Raw genomic sequence first — 22,077 nt, forward strand, 5'->3', positions numbered from 1 at the left:
TATCAATGTAAGAGTCACTGCAGTTTGAACCATTAAACTTCGCATCTAGAAATAAATTTTATTTAAGTTTCTATGCCTTTCAATTCACTCAAAAAAATCCATGAAAATTTGATTAGTTTATTCATAGATCAAACTTCTTAACCATCCCGCTCTCTCAAAGAGGGGTTTTTGGTGGTGCACAATTTAATTAACATATTGAAACATTAAAAACCAAATGATTTAAGATTAAAAAATTAAAAAACTTAAAACAACATTATAAAACTACAAAAATTGGAGAGTTCTATGATAGGGAAACTAGGAGTTTGAATGCAGATGGGGAGGGGGGCTTCTCATGGGGACAATCAGCTCCATGACTGTGTGGGCACCCAACTCTAAAATCTGTTCAATTCATTCTGAGTCATTTTGTGCAGCATTATAGTGTTACGTTTACTTTGTGAAGTTGTTCTACATTCAGAGTTTCTGTTTCGTTTCTACTTGCTACTGGAAACTTATTACACTTACACTTATTCCGCCACACCTAGTTATGAGAAAGGGGGAATTTGATTCCTTTTTCAGTTCCTCTTTGATCATTTATGAGCCCAAAAAAAAAATTGCTACCAACCTGCCTTCCATTGAGGACCTGTACACGGCGTGAGTCAAAAAAAGAGCTGTGAATTGAATTGAATTGAATTGAATTGAATTTTATTATTTGTATGCCGCCCTTCTCCGGGAGGGACTCAGGGCGGCGAACAACTCAAAAGGGGAAAAGGGGAACATAGAACAGAATACAAATAATTAAAATAAGCAAGAATCACACAACCACACAAGTCGAGAGGGGAGGGGAACTCATCAACCCCAGGCCTGCCGGCAAAGCCACGTTTTGATGGCTTTTCGGAAGGCCTGGAGAGAGGTGAGGGTCCGAATCCCTGTGAAAATACTCACAGACCCCTCGCCTCCTGGACTTTTTCAACCCCCACTCCCTGTCCCTGGTAAAGTCCTTGTCTTGGATCGTCTTCATTAATTTGATTGGCAAATTAACCTGGCATTCCTGTGGGGTTCACTATCAGAGGAACAATGCCCATGTGAAATGTATCTTGCCCCCAGGAAAACCCTTGTAGATGAAAAATTGACTCGCAGCATGTCTCCCTCTGCTCACAAGTTCTTCCAACAGAAAGACACTTTCTCGCTCCCACCTCCACTTGTTTTTAACCGATGGGAGGGGAATCTGACCACTGGAAGCTGCCCAAGGTCATTCCAACCACCCTGACTTCCCGTTTGGCTTTCAATACAATCCGCTACGGGAGTTTGTGTTTACTTTTGCAATATCTCTTTGAAGGACCAGACCTCAAGAATAAGTTAATGGATCCTAATCAAGAAATTCCATTACAGCCCCTGACTGGTATGTTCCTAGCAGGAACCTTACAAGTCTGGACTAATAAAAGGAACCTCCGAGCCCATGCCTTCTCTGTAACATCGGCGTATGTGTAGGAGAAAATGGAGTTTTCTTCCTATGTGGGAGAAATGCATATCTATGTTTACCCACCAATTGGACTGGCACATGCACCTCCTAATACACCTCCTCCCTAAAATGGGTGGTAAGTGGAGAACAGACCCTCCCTGTAGCCCTCATGGGACATGTTCAGAAAAGAGGGCTGCTCCTAATTCCGCTATTAGTGATCCTGAGAATAGGGACTGCAGTTGGAACGGGTGTAGGTGGAATGACCCACTCCATTACACAGTTCAGGCAGCTGTCGGAAGAATTCCAAGAAAGCCTGAACCAAATTGCTGAACTGGCGTGCCATAGATCTTTTAACTGCTGAAAAAGGTGGGCTATGTGTATTCCTGGGAGAAGATTGCTGTTTCTATATGAATAAATCAGGAGCGGTCTGTGTGTGTTTGTGTGGGGGGGTGTAGTTAAAGAACTACAAAACCCAGCTTCCTCAATTGGTTAAAGAATGCAAGGGACAGATGAATGGTTCTCTTGGCTACCAGGAACAGGTTGGATTAAACAAATGCTATTTCTTTTATTATGCGGAATCGCAAGGTTAGCCTTCCTCCCTTGCATAATACCCTTACTTAAACAGCTCGTTATGAGGTCTGTAAAAGAAATACAGGCTGAAAAGGTGTTAATGTTAATGGAAAGCCTAACCCCACATACCCTCAAGGAAGATGAAGTTTCAGATCATAGCTCCTATATTCAAATTGCACTCTTAGAAGTGGGGAAAGTGATTCTGGAAGATAAGCCCTAAGATGTGTATTGCTTGTATCCTTGCTTTTTTGCTATTCTGTATCCTGCATGCTTATATTGTTAATCTAACAGGCTAGACTCAATTGTAGGTATTAATAGAGTCTAGAATGGGGGGATAAAGTAGGACGTAAAGTAAGATTTGGACATTGTTCTCTGGAGTGTATCGAACAATCACATTATGACAATTCCAGAGGTGGGTTCCTACCAGTTCGCACCTATTCAGTAGAACCGGTTCGTCAAATCTACCGAACCGGTTAGAAGAGGTTCCACCAGTGGACCCGGAAAGCAGGCCACACCTACAGAAGAGGTTCCAAAAATTTTTGAAACCCACCACTGCTCCTTGGATATGATTATTCTACACTATCGTGCTCATATTTATAAAACTCAGTGCCTGTGAAAGGTAAGGATGACTATTGCGTTTGTGGTGCAATCAGAACATTGCGTGTGTTGAAGTTGTTTTAACGCAAACCAAAGATGCCTTTTGAAAAACAAGTTTACATCATATTCTTATGCATGCCAGTGCTGTGTGTGAGGTAATTATGGTGGTTCTGACAAGTGTCGTCGGCATCTTCATATCCGGTCACATGGGTGGCAAGCCACTCCCACAAAGGAGGCCACACCCACAGAGTAGGTTTGAACAATTTTTGAAACCCACCACTGGACAATTCCCAATAATGCAGTCCACCATTTAATTCACTAGGCACTGACCATCCCCAGAAATTGGGTTGCAATGAATGATAAGCTTGAGAAAACTAAACAGTTTATTATAATCTTGAATTTCTTTGGTACAAAAGGCGTTTTGTTTGAAGACTGGTGATGTCCTGATTCAGGTCTTGAAAAATCTTCTGTCAATTTGAACCTGGAAACAAGTTAAATAAATTTCAGGGCAAGCCCTAGATCTCCTCCCGCTCTTATTATTAGAACTGTTCAGTGGAGTGGTAAAGAGATTCATTGCTTTTCAGTCTGATATTTTAACCAAGAGAAGTAAAAAAAAAAAGTGCTTATATTACCAACACAAATAAAAAAAATCAAACCAGCTTTATGAACATTTTCTCTTGAATGAATGCAGGAAGTTTGGGGAAATCTTGATTAGCTGAAGACCTGTTGAAATGAAAGTCCTTTAAAATAGTGGCCCTTATTCTGTTAAAAAATGTGATGGGTTGTTCTAAATTGTCAGGCTTCAATTTAGCTTTACTTAGTTAGTGGACAGATAGAAAAGTTCATAGGGCATACTTAGCAGATTTCCAACTGAGGCACAGGATATTGTAACTGTGACTAGTATGAGGCTATGTTCTATCTAGCCAAGTGTGAAAAACATACAGGAGTTCTTCTTGGTGACTATCATGGCTAGTTGGACAGGATCACTGGAAGAGAATTCAATGCATCTTCATCAGTAAAGCACCTGAGAGGAAAAAGAGAAAGAAGTTAATTTCAGACTAAGCTGAGATGCATTCAAACTAGCTCTAATTGTTTACAAAGAGGAAAGTTCTCATCCTGGGGTATAACTCCTCTCTCTCTCTCTCCCTCTCTCCCTCTCTCCCTCTCTCTCTCCCTCTCTCTCTCCCTCTCTCTCTCCCTCCCTCCCTCCCTCCCCCTCTCCCCCTCTCCCTCTCCCCCCTCCCCCCCTCTCTCTCACACACACGAACACACCTCTACCTCTGGTACCTTCATCCCATCGCAACATTTGGACAGTACGCAAACTTGCTTCCAGAAGAAATCCAGGGATTCTGTTACATCCTTGTTCCTCATGATTCTTCAGCGTTTACTAAATTAATGCCTAGCATATATTGGTGATTCTGCACTCTATACACCCCTGGTTGAATTCTTGGCTGATTTTTTTTAAAGCTGCTAACATGTTTATTTTATTCCAGCTGTATTTTTGTTTTGTTTTAACCTATGCTGGTTTTCCTTCTTTTTTGTTCATTTTATGTCTATTTATCTATCTATCATCTGTCTATCAAGCATCTCTCTCTCATCTCTCATTCTATCTATCTATCTATCTATCTATCTATCTATCTATCTATCTATCTATCTATCTATCTATATATCTATCTATCCTCATGATTCTTCATCTCAACATTTGGATAGATTTGGACATTGTGTGAAAACTACTGGGTCAGGCAGGAAAGCCTCTCGGGGGCCCTTTACTTCTATATTAAAAAGCCACATAGGCAGAATTGAAGCTTGCAAATGAAGAGGAAGCAAGTGCCTAACCGCAGAGTTCAATAATCTCACAAGACCACAAGGATCAGTTAAGTTTGCTTAGAGACACCTACTCAGTACCTATGACAAAAGGAGAAGACAGACCCCATCTCCTTATAAGGCTTTCTCCCCAAGGTAACCAATAAGAAATGAGTTAAGTGTTTCCGTGTTACGCTTCCTTTGAGAATGTATAAGAATGTGTGCTTTGATAATGAAGGTTGTTCAGAATTTGCAGTGTTAGCCCTTTCGCTAACTTTCTGAACTTGGCTGCCAAATAAACTTTTCCTGTATCCTGAGAAGTCTAAAGCCTGTCATTTTCTGCAACAGTAAAGTCCTTGCCTTGGATCATCTTCATTAATTTGATTGATTCACTAAACATCAGCATCTAGATTTGAACCTGGGATTTAGAACAAGCAGTGTAAACTCCTGGTACAACAAAGCTGATACTTTCCACGAGTGAAAAAAGAGGGCTGTGAAAATATTCACAGACCTCTTGCATCCTGGACATAAATTGTTTCAACTCCTACCCTCAAAACAACGCTTTAGGGCACTGCACACCAAGACAACTATACAAGGACAGTTTTTCCCGAACTCCATCCCTCTGCTAAACAAATAATTCCCTCAACACTGTCAAACTATTCACTAAGGCTGCATTACTATTCCTATTAGTCTTCTCATTAGTCTTCTCATATCACCCATCTCCTCCCATTTATGATTGCAGGCCTTATAACTTTGTTGCTTGTATCCTTAACGATTTATATTGATATTGATTGTTTCCTGATTGCTTATTCGTACCCTATGACTATCATTAAGTGTTCTACCTTATGATTCTTGATGAATGTATCTTGTCTTTTTATGTACACTGAGAGCGGTTCCACCACAAATCTGCGAAGCCCTTCTGCGCGGAGACATAAGCGCGAAGACTAATTCGCGCCGTTCTAAGCGCTAGGGGAAAACGTGACCCTACCGCGATGACATAATCGCGGAGGGCAAAATCGCGCATTCCCAAGCACTTAGTACCCTAAACCTAACCCTAAACCTAACCCTAAACCTAACCCTAAACCTAACCCTAACCCTAAACCTAACCCTAAACCTAACCCTAACGCTAAACCTAACGCTAAACCTAACGCTAAACCTAACCCTAACCCTAACCCTAAACCTAACCCTAAAACAAACCCCTAAACCTAATCCTAACGCTTACCTTAAATGAAGTCGGCTTTCTGCCGCGGCGCCGTTTTGAAGCGCCCTTCTGTTGCCACGCTGTTGTCGCGGCGGTGATGACGCACGGCGATGACGTCGCGGGGCTAAAGCCGCGATTTTATCGCCGCGATTTTGACCAGCACGGTTTTGACGTGCCACCCACTGAGAGCAAATGCACCAAAGAGAAATTCCTTTTGTTTACAATCACACTTGGCCAATAAAGAATTCTGTTCTGTTCTGTTCTATTCAACTTGCTTCTGAATAAATGGCGTACTTTGATTTTTTTTAAGCTGATCAAAAAGCAAGCAAGCAAATGAGCTAAAACTCTGCCATTCAAAGCCAAGAAAACTGCTTGTTCTGCAAAATGCAGGTCAAGGCTTCAGACATTTGTTTTAAAAATGAATGCTCCCAACAAGAAGCTTTTGCAGATAATGGGAAAGAGTAAGAAAGGAAAAGCTTTCTAGGTAATTCTGGTTGAACGCTCATTGACACACAGAAAGTGTATCAGTGGTGGGTTTCAAAATTTTTTGGAACCTCTTCTGTAGGTGTGGCCTGCTTTCCGGGTCCACTGGTGGAACCTCTTCTAACCGTTTCAGTAGATTTGATGAACTGGTTCTACCGAATAGGTGCGAACTGGTAGGATCCCATCTCTGGAGTGTATCAAATAATCACATTATGACAATTCCAGAGGTGGGTTAGAAGAGGTTCCACCAGTGGACCCGGAAAGCAGGCCACACCTACAGAAGAGGTTCCAAAAAATTTTGAAACCCACCACTGGTCCTTGGATAGGATTATTCTACACTATCATGCTCATATTTATAAAACTCAGTGCCTCTGTGGAAGGTAAGGATGACTACTGCGTTTGTGGTGCAATCAGAACATTGCGTGTGTTGAAGTTGTTTTAACGCAAACCAAAGATGCCTTTTAAAAAAGAAGTTTACATCCTATTCTTATGCATGCCAGTGCTGTGTGTGAGGTAATTTAAGGTGGTTCTGACAAGTGTCGTCGGCATCTTCATATCCGGTCACATGGGCGGCAAGCCACTCCCATCCGGTCACATGGGCAGCAAGCCACTCCCACAAAGGAGGCCACACCCACAGAGTAGGTTTGAACAATTTTTGAAACCCACCACTGCAGTAGTAGTATAGCTGTAGGCCCATGAAGGGAGCCCAATTAGGCCAGTACAGAGTCCTTTGATTGACCGTGCTCCCTCACACAGTAGGCCTTTTAGGCCTAGGCCTCCCTCACACAGTAGGCCTCCAAAGTGCCAGGATCATAGAGAGGGCGGGAAAGAGGAGTGCATGGGAGGGGGAAGGGGGAGGGCAGGGATGATGGGCAGGGGAGCAAGGGGACGAAAGATCCCTCTCAATGGTTCCCTGCCAGACAAACTCTTTAATGTCTATAAATACCCGGGCAACGCCTAGTAATATAATAAAATAACCGTTCCCCCCCCCCCATTCAGTGACAACACATCACACGAGCCATCCAACGGGCTCCATCCTGTCCCGCTTTGAGCATCCCCATGGTCACATGATCAGTTGCTTTACAGTTGTCTCACATTTATGGCCGTTGCAGTGTCCCAGGGTGATGGGCTCTCCCTTGGTGACCTTCTGACAACCAAAGTCAATGGGGAAGCCAGATTCACTGAGCGACTAGGTTACTAACATAACAATGATGGCAATTCACTTAACAACTGTGGCCAATGTCATAAAATGGGACAAAACAAACGCCTCACTTAGCAACATAAATCTGGGGCTTAACTGTGGCTGTAACCTGCAGATTATATTTGCTTTTTTCCCTTTTATCTGCTGTCATGTAGAGGCCATCCAGAGGTTTGCAGTCCAATTTGGAGATCTTTAATGAATCTATACATTAGGTTTAGGTCTAGGCTTAGGTTTATTCGATTTATATGTCGCCCTTCTCCCAAGGACTCAGGGCGGAGACCTTAAGATTTGAAAAAGACTTCTGTGAGATACGAATATGATAATTTCTTGATGAGCCGAGGTGGCGCAGTAGTTAGGGTGCAGTACTGCAGGCCATTTCAGCTGACTGTTATCTGCAGTTCAGCGGTTCAAATCTCACCGGCTCAGGGTTGACTCAGCCTTCCATCCTTCCGAGGTGGGTGAAATGAGGACCCAGATTGTGTGGGCAATATGCTGACTCTGCAAACCGCTTAGAGAGGGCTGAAAGCCCTATGAAGCAGTATATAAGTCTAACTGCTATTGCTATTGATAACCCTGGACATAATCATTTGTTTAGTGACTGGAGTTGCAACAGCGTTTTAAAAATGACATACAACTGGTCCTCACACTTACAACTGTCACAGCATTCCTAGTCACCTGACGGAAATTCAGGGAGTTTGGCAATCAGCATGTACTGTATTTAAGATAATTGGAGCATCCTGTGGTCAATTGCAATCGTTCCAGCTCTGGCTTCTGAGAAAGTTTTATTTATATTATCCCAGATGTCTGGTCAATCTCCTTCACAAAGCTGTAGTATGGAGGTAGTTTGCTTCCATTGAAAAACAGAAACACAAAAACATTCATATGCCCCCTCATATTCCTTTAAAACAAAGCCAAATTCCCATTTTCAAACCTTGACCCCATCCATGCCAGATGGCCTGGCACCAACCTGTACAGCAAGCTTGGCATGCTGGTTAAGAACAAGATGCCTAGAAACCAGGAGACTGTGAGTTCTAGTTGATTATAAAACAAATAGTATTTAGCAGGCTGTGGTTAAATAAAAGAGTTTGAATCTGTACATTAAGACCTGAAAAGAGGTATGAATGATACAGGTGACCTTTGATTTTCATTTAGTAACTGAAGTTACAACAGCATTAAAAAAAATGACATAAAACTGATGCTTACAAAAGTAGAAGTTAAGGAGCATCACGATGTATACATGCACTGAAGAGAGTTTAAACTTATTGGAGGTAATCACCCAATATATCAGATAGATAAGTAAAATAAGAGGGTTAAAAATGATGAAACTCAAATGAAATATATTAGAAGGGGAAATAACATAAGGAGAATTATATCGATTTGAAATTGCTATAAGAAGGAACAGGAAGCCCCAATGTATTGTGTAAGTGTAGTTTATGTCTAAGTTTTGTTTTTGTATATTTTGTATGTTTGAAAATAAAAAAGATTTAAAAAAAAACATGTTCACACTTACAACTGTCACAGAATTCCTAGTCACCTGACGGCAATTCAGGCAGTTTGGCAACCAGCATGTATTTAAAATAATTGCAGCATCCTGTGGTCAATTGCAATCTTTCTAGCTGGCTTCTGAGAAGCAGATTTGCTTAACCATATACCATAATTCGTTTAACAGTAGCAATGATTCACTTAACTGTGAGAAAAAACAGATTTTAAAAATCAGACATGATTCACACAACAAGCACCTTGCTTAGAAATGGAAACATTGGCTGGAAGTCAAGGACTGCTATATGGTCCAGGAGAAATTCTTTAACTGATCATTTCGCATCCAAATTTCAAGTGAAGTCCTTAGTGTGACCTGTCCCTCCTCTTCCGTCATCCAAAAGCCAGTTTGGTCTAGTAGTTAAGGCACCAGGCTAGAAAGCTGGCGGCTGTGAGTTCAGGTCTTGCCTCAGACATTAAAGCTGGACTTTGGGGCAAGTGTCTCTCTCTCAGCCCAACCCACCTCACAGGGGTTATTGTTGTTGTTGTGGGGAAAATAGGACCAGGAAGGTGTAGTGGACTCCAGAAGACAGGTTTAAGATACAGAAGGATCTTGACAAACTTGAACATTGGGCACTATCTAATAAAATGAAATTCAATGGTGAAAAGAGTAAACTTCTACATTTAGGCAAGAAAAACGAAATGCACAGATACAGTATTAGGTGGTACCTTGCTCAATAGTAGTAACTGTGAGGGGGATCTTGGAGTCCTAGTGGACAACCATTTAAATATGAGCCAGTTGTCTGCAGCAGCTGCCAAAAAAGCCAACACAGTTCTAGGCTGCATAAACAGAGGGATAGGATCAAGATCACGTGAAGTGTTAATACCACTTTATAATGCCTTGGTAAGGCCACACTTGGAATACTGCATTCAGTTTTGGTCACCACGATGTAGAAAAGATGTGGAGACTCGAGAAAGAGTGCAGAGAAGAGCAACAAAGATGATTAGGGGACTGGAGGATAAAACAGGTGAAGAATAGTTGCAGGAACTGGGTATGTCTAGTTTAGTGAAAAGATGGACTAGGGGAGACATGATAGCAGTGTTCCAATATCTCAGGGATTTCCACAAAGAAGAGGGAGTCAAACTATTCTCCAAGGCACCTGAGTGTAGAACAAGAAGCAATGGGTGGAAACTAATCAAGGAAAGAAGCAACTTAGAACTGAGGAGAAATTTCCTGACAGTTAGAACAATTAATCATTGGAACAGCTTGCCTCCAGAAGTTGTGAATGACCCAACACTGGAAGTCTTTAAGAAGTTGTTGGATAGCCATTTGTCTGAAATGGTATAGGGTTTCCTGCCTAGGCAGGGGGTTGGACTAGAACAGTGGTCCCCAACCTTTTTATTGCCGTGGACCAGTCAGCCTTTGATAATTTTACCGTGGCCCGCTGAGCGCGCGCAGGGGTGGGGGGGCGTTGTTTGCGACGACACATTGATTGTTTATATATCACGTGCGTACCAGCGCGGGGCTCTCTTCCCTGGAGCCTTTGCGCACGGCCCAGGAGCCTTTGCGCTGCAGCGATCATGTCCCCCGGCCGCTGCAGCGATCATGTCCCCCGGCCGCTGCAGCAATCATGGCCCCCGGCCGCTGCGCGGCCCGGTGCCAGGTACTCCACGGCCCGGCACCGGTCCACGGACCGGGGGTTGGGGACCACTGGACTAGAAGACCTCCAAGGTCCCTTCCAACTCTGCTATTGTATTGTATTTGTACTTGTATTTGTTTGCCACCTTGAGTTATTTGTAAAAATAATAAAGGCGAGATACAAGTAAATAAAACTAGCAATAAATCTCCTAATTGTAACTTGAGCTTCACAAAGGAGCCTTTACCTTATCTGCCCTTGGAACTTAATTGTAGATTTTATTTTGCAGCACTGTACTAAAAAAATAGTTTGGAATAATAATTCACTACACGTAGAAGCTTTAAATTTTGGTGACAAGGATTGATGGATTCCTCAGCCTCCCTTCACTGTATCCAATTCTAATGGTCATTTCACTAAATTCAGCAGCTTTTTAAAATCTGGCAGATGTGTTGTGATGTCATTCCCACTGGTCTTGCTGCAGATGTTATAACATTTGTAGTTCTATACACCTGAAGGGCATCTGCTTGAGGAAAGTTAATTAATTTATTCTGAGCACCTTATTCCCAAAGGCTTATATTCCACGATGTGTGAGGGAAGTGAGATAATCCTTATTTAAAAGCTCAAAATCTAAAAGATATCGTACAAAAAGAAAGAAAAAGGATGGGAGGAAAGAAGGAACAAGAAAGCCCAATGACTTCCTACTTTAATAATCTATTTGGATACCATTTAAGGAGAAAAGATACATAGCAAAGAAAGAAAGAAAACTGGACATGAAAATCCTTAGATTTGCCTTAAGTAACTCACTGAAATCCATGTCATCAATATCCAAATCAAGAAGTAGACTTTTGAATGTGCCTCAGTGTGAAGACTTCACTTTTAAAATTTAAATTAAAGGTTTTCTGATGTTTGCCTGTTGTATTTGTTTAGGTTTTATTTATATTATCCCAGATGTCTGGTCAATCTCCTTCACAAAGCTGTAGTATGATTTGGAGGTAGTTTCCTTCCATTTAAAAACAGAAGCACAAAAGCATTCATATACCCCATCATATTCTTTTAAAACAAAGCCAAATTCCCATTTTCAAACCTTGACCCCATCCATGCCAGATGGCCTGGCACCAACCTGTACAGCAAGTTTGGCATGCTGGTTAAGAATAAGATGCCTAGAAACCAGGAGACTGTGAGTTCTAGTTGATTATAAAACAAATAGTATTTAGTATTCCATAAGCCAAACAGATGCAACTTTTCCACAACTTTATGTGAATAAGCCTAGTGTAAAATATTTATTTCACAAGGTCATCATTAGATCCAGTATTTCTTGGGGCTCATGAAGAATAAAATTTGCCAACTCTTAAATGGTTAAAGAGATAAAGAAATATTACCTCAAAGCTTAGAATTTGTTTCTTGGCCTTCTTATAGGTGATAACGCTCAAGAATGCTTGGGCTCCACTCCCAGTTACTACATCAACACATAACTATCACTTCCTCTAAACAGGTTTGTTTCCTGTTTGACTTTCTTAATTCTTGGCTTGCTAAAATGTTAAAATGATTTCAACATATCAACAATGCAACAGACGCAGCCATCCTGAGTCATTAAACCATTTTAAATCATCTGAACCAGGAGTGAAATCAACTTACCATCGCTACCAGTTTGCAAACGTGAGCATTGCTAAGCAAGGCAGTTGTTTTCTTGGTAAGATGTTCCACAAGTGCTTCCTTCCTAGAGCTAAGAGAAAACGGATGGCCCAAGGTCACCCAATTGGCTGTTTCCTTAAAGCTGGACTAGAACTCACAATCTCCTGGTTTCTAGTCTGATCCCTTAACCACTACACTGAACCACTACACTACACTCTCCCTCCTTTTTTTATTGTAAATCATGAGTGACATTCAGCTGGTCCTATGCGGTTTAGTCTGTGATCAAATAAAATTTTCTTCATATCCATTTCCTTCTCCTTGTTTATTCAAATATTGGCTGTTGAACATATTTTATATCTAACAGCCCTAATTTATGATGATTGCAGTCTTAGATGAGTTTATTATCAGAGGTTTAAATTCTGTGTTGCACTCACTAGGTTATAAATTAGTCCCTAACCCACTAAGAATGAATGGTTACTTAGTTCCCATTAATTTCAGTTAATTCAGTTAATTTCAGGCGTGAGCTTAAATGGTAGAGGACAGGAAGGCCTTGGAGGAATATTGTCCATGGGATTGCGATGGGTCGACACAACTTCACATCTAATAACAACAGTTTCAGTGGTGCTCTGAATGTTTATTCATTAACATAAATTTACTATGATACTAATAGAGAAATAATAACCCTAGTTAGGATAAAGAACCAGACCATAGAAATGCTAATATACATTCTGGGTGATTGTCAAGTAGAAATGTTAATATTTCTTAGATTGTCTTAGATGTCTTATGTTTATTTTCTTAGCACGTAACTAATTAATTTGGGATTGAGGGAAAAGTCCTATAAATCTTATTAATAAATCATTGTTTAAAAACGGTTATAAAGTTATAATATTGTGTGGGCCTGGAAAGGAGAGGGGAGATAATCAGTAAATAACCTTTAGTTAACTACAATAATAACAATGAAATTGAATTGAATTGAATTTTATTATTTGTATGCCACCCTTCTCCGGGAGGACTCAGGGCGGCGAACAATTCAAAAGGGGAAAAAGGGGAACATAAGACGAAATACAAATAATTAAAATAAGTAAAAGTCACACAACCATACAAGTCGAGAGGGGAGGGAACTCATCAACCCCAGGCCTGTCGGCAAAGCCAGGTTTTGACAGCTTTTTGGAAGGCCTGGAGAGAGGTGAGGGTCCGAATCCCTGCGGGGAGTTCGTTCCAGAGGGCCGGAGCTGCCACAGAGAAGGCCCTCCCCCGGGTAGTAGCCAGATGGCATTGGCTAGTAGATGGAACCCGGAGGAGGCCAACCCTGTGAGATCTAATGGGTCTGTGGGAGGTAATTGGCAGCAGGCGGTCTCTCAAAAAATGTTAATGGACAATATTTAATGATATATACAGGTGTGTTACGGGGGGAGGGGGAAATGCTTAGATATCTTACTTAACCGAATTAATTTTAGAACATGTCATAAAGGTGTAATGATATTGGAGATCTATTGAAATTGTAAATGAACACCAGTAGGTGGTTGTGTCTTCTAATATAAATGATTCTAGATAAAAATATGTTTAAACAATGGTAACCAAATGAGAACTATGGTACAGGGATAGTAAAATACATAACTTTTCTTTCTTGACTTAAAATGTACAACATGATTTGAATGAAGTATATGTAAGGACTGTGGAAGAAACGCATGGAATATATTTGTAACCAATCGATACGCTTTCAACAAGATGTAACTAAAGATGATTTTTTTCTTATTTTTTTTTTTGTTTAACGAAAACAATAAAAAACTTTCTCAAAAAAAAAAAAACCAATTTCAGTGGTGCTGAGGGGCAGCTGCCATAGTTGGCATCCAACTCCAATCAAATTTCTCCAATGAAATTCTCCTGAAACATTGCAAACATTTATGCCTTTTTATTGAAGAAGATATTTTGCACATGTTTAGAGATAAAAAGTTCAGACATTGATACAAAAGCCATCGTTGAAAGTAGTTCCCAATTGCATAAATTCAATTGGAAATACCATTTCCCCCTCCAAATAGTTTCAGACCTAAAGATTCTCTGAAGGACAGATACAATGATACAATGATACAATGCCAAAGCCTGAGAGTGTATGCCAAAACCCGGGGGAAAATGGGAAGCACATAGGCCAAAAATGGGTGTGTGTGTGTGGAGAAATCAATAGGCAATAGGTTTGCTGTTTGCTGCAAGGAGGCAAATTGCTGGGAGGCAGATTTTTTTTCTTGTTTTCCTCCCCAAAAGCTAGGTGCGTCTTATACTTCAGAGCATCTTATAGTCTGAAAAATATGGTAATTCTTTAGAGTTCCTTATACTAAAACACAAAAACTCTGATTTCTAGAAAATAAAAACTTAAAGGTGTGATATGGAAAAGGGGAAAATCTGAGATGCAGCCAAGGTTAAGATTTACAAATCCAAATGGACTTCAGGGAGAAACAATCTGAATATTTTAGAGAAAAAATGGGATGGGGAAGGGCTGGGAATGTATGGCTGTTTTACTACATTTAAAGCAGTTCTTCTGCCTTCATCCTTCATCTTATAACTTTGGTACAGGACCAATAATTCCGATCTGTGCCTCCAGGTTACCAATTCAGTTTCCCTGGTCATCTCCAAGGACAGTGTCATATTTCTCCTACGCTGTTGCTGCTGTACTCCTATGCAATGTATAAGCAAGACCACCTGTCGGAAGGGAGAAATAATGGATTAGCCACCCAGCAGAGGAAGTAGAATTTTAAAGAAATAAATAACCAGGAATCTATGGGGTTCTGAACTCAACCTCATCTCTTTATCCCCCTGTTTATGACCAAGCTCTAATCCTTAAAAGTCAGTGGAAGGTCCAGAATAGACCTATTGCTCTTAACTGCACACAGTCTTGAACTCAGATATGTGAGGTAAACTAGCATCTCCTAAATGCCAGGAACTTCAAATATTTTTGGTCCCAACCAGGCAAGGGATTGGATAAGCTGCAATACAGGATATATAGATGTTTGGATGTTTAAATCAGAGGTAGATTGCCACCGGTTCAGCCCGAATTGGCCAAACCGGTAGTAGCTGCAACAGGAGGCTCTGCCCACCCGCCCGAACACGTGTGGGAGGGCGCCTGAACCAGTAGTAAACAAATTAGCAACCTACTAAAAGAGGAAAAGGTAATTCAAACATGGTTGCAGTATGGGCAATTACAGGCCAGATGGAAAAAAGATTAAAAAATAGGTTTTACGCAAAATGAGGATAATCTACTAAAACAAATTAGGGATCAAAGTCAAATGCATATAAAAAGATTATACAATGTATTAATAGAAATGGATTCGGAAACAGAATTAGTCAAAGATTGTATGATAAAGTGGGCACACAATTTTGAAGAACCAATAATGTTGGATACATGGGAAAAGATATGGGTAAGAAATGTAAAATTCACACAAGCCCAAAATTTGAGAGAGAACTTTTATAAGATGTTTTATAGATGGCATTTAGATCCTAAAAAACTGGCCTGTATGTATCCGAATTTACAACCTCAATGCTGGAGATGTGATTGTGTTGATGCTACATATTACCATATATGGTGGACTTGTAAAAAGGTTACAGCATTTTGGATAAAAATATGGTGGATTATGCAAAATGTTCTTTAAAAAAGGATAAAGTTTACCCCTCAGTTATTCCTCTTAGGTATAACTACTGATTGTACTGTTACAGAGACTAACTTGATTTTGCATTTAATAACGGCAGCAAGACTGTTGGTGGCACAATACTGGAAGAAGGAAGATCTGCCTACTACTCAAGAATGGACATTAAAAATAACAAACCTAGCAGAGATGGCTAAAATATCAGCATATCTCAAAGACCACTCAAATGAGAAATATAAACTGGAGTGGAGAAGATGGATTACATTCAAAATAAATACGAGACTAAGAAATTCCAGATAGTTTATGACTGAGGAAGCAAGGAATGATATAATCTGTTTAGAGTTAGCCTAGCAAAGAGGAGTTTAAGCTCAAATGAAAGTTGATACTAACTTTCTTTAAGTTTATTTTAGAACATCTTTGTTAAAGATTTATACCCTGTATTTGTTCTGGGAAGTCGGGGGTGGGGGGCAATGTTCCCTCTAATTTTTTTTCAGTGTGAGCGGAAAAGTATAGTGTTTGAGCGGCACATTTTCATGCCTGAGCACCTGAATTTTTTTCACAGATGTCACCTAAGACAACAACGAAATCAGTGTTATTTGAAACTCAAAGTTATGTTTATTCAAGGTACCCGCTTAATTAAAAGTGTTATATAATATCAGTATCACTTAACAACGGTCCTGCTTAGCAACCAAAATGTTGGCTCAGAAACTCTGGCATTGAAGCACGCAAGTCTTAAAGCTGTCAAGTTACAAGACCTTTGCACCCCTAACCCTTTAGGAAAAAAAACCCCAGGGGTCTTCAAACCTGACAGCTTTAAGCCTTGCTGACTTCAACTCCCAGAATTCCTCCTCCAGTCATGTTGCAGCAACGTCATCTGCGTGGATCTGCTCCATCTTCGGTTTTTTTCACAGGAGGCAGGGCTGCTGCTGAAGATGCCAACGAGCCCCCACCGCCACTAGAATATGCATTTGTTTAGCATGACATAGAATAGTCTTTCAACCAGAAGTATGGAATAAAAGAGAGACTGATAAATATTAAAAAAAATAAAACCAAAAAGCAGCTATTTATTTGAGTCCTAGATAAACATTTAGTTCAGATTTAATAGTGTTTCAGAGATGTGGCTGTCAGCTATTTTTGTATGTATGTTATTATTATGGAAGGTTAGATGAGATTTCACCAACATTATTCACCCCTGATTAATGCATTCATTCTAATAATCGAATCTGACTCTGAATTACAAATCTATGTCTGAAGAATCTGGGTTAAGTTTTGGATTGGAAATTTGGGGAACATGAAAGTTTATGCATAATTTTTGTAATTTTTTCATTGGGTCTTAATAATGATTTTATTCATTTGGGATTTTTTTCATAGGCTTAACACAGCTCTAATTTTGTCATTAGGAGCAATGTAACATTGGCCACTAATGTATTGTATACAGGTTGCCTTAGAAGGAAATACCTTTTGTATAGTAGGAACTTAAGATAGGCAGACTTCATACAAATAAACAATTGAGAAATATTGTTCTTTTTAAAAAGCAGTGTTAATTGCTGCACGTTTCTCATATTAAGTATATTAGCTCAAGTTCACGTTAGGAAAAACTTTCAGTCTTAAAGGTTTGGTGAGGAGAAATCCAAAAATTCTTTTAAAGAATTTAAATTAAATTTGAGGCTACCTCTGCTTTCGCTCTCCCTCCCTCAGTTGTGCAGCAGCGGCAGCGGCAGCTCTCAGCCTACGGCGGCAGCGTCACGCAGGCTGTGGAAGGAGGAGGAGGAGGAGAAGGGAACCAAAGAGAGGCTTTTACCGGGTCTGCGCCCCACAGCCAGGACCGTCCTTGCGCCTCAAGCCGTGTTTCTTCCTGCAAAGCCCTTCGGGCAACCCGAGAGTTCCGCTTGACGCCAGAAGGGCTTTGCGGGAAGAAACGCGGCTTGAGGCGCCAGGACGGTCCTGGCTGTGCGGCGCAGACTCGGCAAAAGCCTCTCTTTGGTTCCCTCCTCCTCCCCCTCCTTCCACAGCCTGCGTGATGCTGCCGCCGTAGGCTGAGAGCTGCCGCTGAAACAAGTTTGGGGAGGTCCTTTGCGGGCGGCCAGTTCTAGAGGAGGGCGCCTGAACCAGTAGTAAACAAATTAGCAACCTACTAAAAGAGGAAAAGGTAATTCAAACATGGTTGCAGTATGGGCAATTACAGGCCAGATGGAAAAAAGATTAAAAAATAGGTTTTACGCAAAATGAGGATAATCTACTAAAACAAATTAGGGGTCAAAGTCAAATGCATATAAAAAGATTATACAATGTATTAATAGAAATGGATTCGGAAACAGAATTAGTCAAAGATTGTATGATAAAGTGGGCACACAATTTTGAAGAACCAATAATGTTGGATACATGGGAAAAGATATGGGTAAGAAATGTAAAATTCACACAAGCCCAAAATTTGAGAGAGAACTTTTATAAGATGTTTTATAGATGGCATTTAGATCCTAAAAAACTGGCCTGTATGTATCCGAATTTACAACCTCAATGCTGGAGATGTGATTGTGTTGATGCTACATATTACCATATATGGTGGACTTGTAAAAAGGTTACAGCATTTTGGATAAAAATATGGTATGCAAAATGTTCTTTAAAAAAGGATAAAGTTTACCCCTCAGTTATTCCTCTTAGGTATAACTACTGATTGTACTGTTACAGAGACTAACTTGATTTTGCATTTAATAACGGCAGCAAGACTGTTAGTGGCACAATACTGGAAGAAGAAAGATCTGCCTACTACTCAAGAATGGACATTAAAAGTAACAAACCTAGCAGAGATGGCTAAAATATCAGCATATCTCAAAGACCACTCAAATGAGAAATATAAACTGGAGTGGAGAAGATGGATTACATTCAAAATAAATACGAGACTAAGAAATTCCAGATAGTTTATGACTGAGGAAGCAAGGAATGATATAATCTGTTTAGAGTTAGCCTAGCAAAGAGGAGTTAAAGCTCAAATGAAAGTTGATACTAACTTTCTTTAAGTTTATTTTAGAACATCTTTGTTAAAGATTTATACCCTGTATTTGTTCTGGGAAGTCGGGAGTGGGGGGAGGGTGGGGGGGCTGGGGGGGTTCAGGTGGGGAGGGTGGGGGACGGGAGGCAAATATTTGTAAAAGCCTTTTTTTTTTTCAAAAATTCTCAATTAAAAAAAAATAGCAACCCACCTCTGGTTTAAATGTTGGTGATTCCTCTCCTGCTGGGGAAATGTGCTTAGTTCCCAACCCAAAACGAAATACGTTTCATTGTTGTGAAAATATACAGAATGCATAAAGATGTATCTTTAAAAGAAATCTCACCAGGGTATCCAAAAAAGATCCTTACCAGTTAGAAGATACAAAGGAAAAGAGGCCCAACCCAAGCCAAAAGACCATCCATAGTAGGGGGTGTCAATAACTCCTGTGAAAATGGACATGGCAATCATGACGCAGAGGCCTGAAAATCAAGAGAGAGGTAGAGGTAGAAACCTTTCCTTCAGAAGTATGGAAGACACCAATGGGCTTTTCTGCTCTCATTGCAAAGAAAGTGACCGCCTCTTGGGATGCTTCTTGCATTAGAATAGGCCAAGTTTTTCATATTTGCTCCAATCTCAGAAACTGGCGCTTCGAAAGATGAGTTATTTGCCGAATATCTAGGGAGATTTTTCAATCATCCAGGTCATGGTTGTCCTCAAAAGTACTTTTTTTCAAAAGCCTAGTGGACTCTCTATGTTTTTCCTTGAAGACGTTTTGCTTCTCATCCAAGAAGAGAACTTTAAGTAGCTTCTTGGATGAGAAGCAAAGCATCTTCAATGAAAAACAAAAAAAAAGTCCAGTTGCCTTTTAAAAAAGCACCTCTGGTTAATTTGCCAATTTTGTTTCCTCTGTGTCAAATTGGGAACTGCATCCTTTCCTAGATCAACAGACTTTTCTCACAGTCATTCATGCTTTAGTCATCCTTAGTCTGTGCTAGTGTACATGGGGTCACACTTGAAGATACCTTTGAAAGACACACTGGAAACTAAAGGTGGCTGCATGAGGAATTATGGATACACTTCAGTATGTCCACCTGGCATCAACACTTCAAGAGCTGCAATGGTTGCTGGTTGGTTTCTGAGTGCATTTCAAGATGTTGGTTTTCATCTATAAAGCCTTTTCTTATTTGGTTCCTGGATCTTTATTGGACTGTCTTTCTCTCATTGTCCCTCTCCATCCTACAAAGTCAGATAAGATGGGTATGTTCCATCTCCCTTCAACTAAACTGTGCCCTCTTATGAGATATTGGAGCCATGTCTTTTCTGTCCTTGGAAATGCCTACTAGATTCATGGCCCCAACCATGCACTCAAGGCTCACTCACATTTTCACCTACATTTCACCTTTGTTTGCCACTTGACAATAACAGGCAATGGGGTGGGTGGGATGGAGGGGTGGGAGAACGGTATTCAAGCATCCATCAGCTTCCATGAGACATTGCTGTCACCTCAAGGACACACTGAACAGATGTCCCAGCCTGCCTTTCCCATAAGAACATGAAATAAGAGATTGGTGAACATTTGGACTGGGTGGCCCATAAGAAAAAGGGTGGAATTAACTATCTTTTGAGATATCTTCATTAACTATCTTCCTCTGAAAACTTGAACTGAAGGAACTTCAAAAGCAGGCAGAATATAGAATTAGGAATGACAGTGGGGAGGATGTTTTAAATAGCAATAACACCTGGACTTACATAACCCTTCATAGTGCTTGACAGCCCTCTCTAAGCACTTTACGGAGTCAGCATATTGCACCCAACAACTTGGGTCCTCACCAATCTCAGAAAGGTGGAAGGCTGAGTCAACCTTGAGCCAGTGAGGATCAAACTGCTGGCAGTCAGCAGAATTATAACACACACACACACACACACACACACACACACACACACACACACACAAATAATAGTCATAGTTTTAAACTAAGCCACACAAAAAAATGGTATCGGTGAAAAGACTCTTGTACAGATTCTTACCTGCAGAAAAGCTGCCATACCATGCAGTCCTGCTCATGGAGATATTGCCAAGAAGGGGTTTCCAAAACAGGACACAAAGCCCACCGAGAGAGACAACGCCACTAATCATCCCCAGAAACATGAAGGCTCGGACGGCACGTAAAGAACCTGTAAGGAGCCAATGCAGACACAAGATTCAAGGTGGAGGTTCCTGGACCTTTCAGATTAGTGATGCATTATGGAATATTGAATCTTACCTCTCATCAATTCCAAACGAAGTGGGTAACATTTATGGTCCTCACAAACTTTCCATAGACCCAGATGGGTTCGGGATAGACTATTGTCTATCCAATAGTCTGTGGCCAAGGCAAGGATCAGAAATAGAAGGCTGATGAAGGAAGACAACACAGCACCGAAATGCAGGGCACTCATTTCTGTGGGATGCACTGGTCTGCCACTGGCCGAGAGGTCTGGATGGAACAACATTAATTTTATGTTACTGATGTTCATTACTTTGATCATTTATGGTGACGCCTCTTAACTCCTTTGTCTGCTAACAATTCTGGGAGTTGAAGTCCACAAGTCTTAAAGTTCCCAAGTTTGGACACCCCTGATTTAAACGGAAGAGCAATCAAGTTTATCAGAAATGAACAAACATTTTAAGAAGCCGAACATCTGAAAGAAGATCTGACCTTTGGGATTTCTCAAGGCATCTTGAGCTAATACATTAATTGAGCTAATACATTAATTAGTTAATGTATTAATGTATTAATTGAGCCGCTATTAATCTCATTATTAATTATGAAACAAACAGTGCTTGGAAGTATTATTCAGCAAGCAGAAAAAAAATATGCAGCTTTCCCCACAATCTTAAGTGAAGGAGCCTAGGGTAAAATATTGATTTCAAAAGATTAGAATTAGATCCCATCAGTACTTCTTGAAGCTCGTTAAGAAGAAAATTTGCCAATTCTTAAATGATTAAAGAAATAAAGAAATACTATCTCACCAGCTTAGAAATTGTTCTTTGACTGTTCTGCAGGTGATAACTCTCCGAAGTAGAAGTCTAGAATGCTTGAGTGCCAGATATAATACGTTAACCAATGACTTTCACTTCCTTTATCAGGAAGGGACGCTTTATATGATACCCAAATTGGGTCCCCACCCATATAAAGTTTGTTTCCTGTTGAGTTTCTTAATTCTTGGCTTTCTCAGATCTTAAAATGATTGCAACATATCAATGTAAGAGTCACTGCAGTTTGAACCATTAAAGTTCACATCTAGAAATAAATTTTATTTATTGATTAAGTTTCTATGCCTTTCAATTCACTCAAAAAAATCCATTAAAATGTGATTAGTTTATTCATAGATCAAACTTCTTAACCATCCCGCTCTCTCAATGAGGGGGTTT

At 40.4% G+C, this 22,077-nt stretch overlaps 1 protein-coding gene across 1 annotated transcript; it reads right to left on the bottom strand.

Moving 5' to 3' along the window:
- Window positions 1-14,601: 14,601 nt before the first annotated feature.
- Window positions 14,602-21,783, bottom strand: LOC116515811 (lens fiber membrane intrinsic protein-like). The gene is made up of 5 exons (XM_032228055.1): window positions 21,676-21,783; window positions 20,927-21,139; window positions 20,691-20,837; window positions 19,031-19,141; window positions 14,602-14,732 (listed from the first exon to the last, which is right to left on the bottom strand). The coding sequence occupies exons 2-5, from the start codon at window positions 21,099-21,101 to the stop codon at window positions 14,686-14,688; spliced, it is 480 nt and encodes a 159-aa protein (XP_032083946.1). The 5' UTR covers window positions 21,102-21,139; window positions 21,676-21,783; the 3' UTR covers window positions 14,602-14,685.
- Between the last annotated feature and the right edge of the window lie 294 nt (window positions 21,784-22,077).

This window comes from Thamnophis elegans, chromosome 12, assembly GCF_009769535.1.
Source record: "Thamnophis elegans isolate rThaEle1 chromosome 12, rThaEle1.pri, whole genome shotgun sequence".
NCBI classification, from domain to species: Eukaryota; Metazoa; Chordata; class Lepidosauria; order Squamata; family Colubridae; genus Thamnophis; species Thamnophis elegans.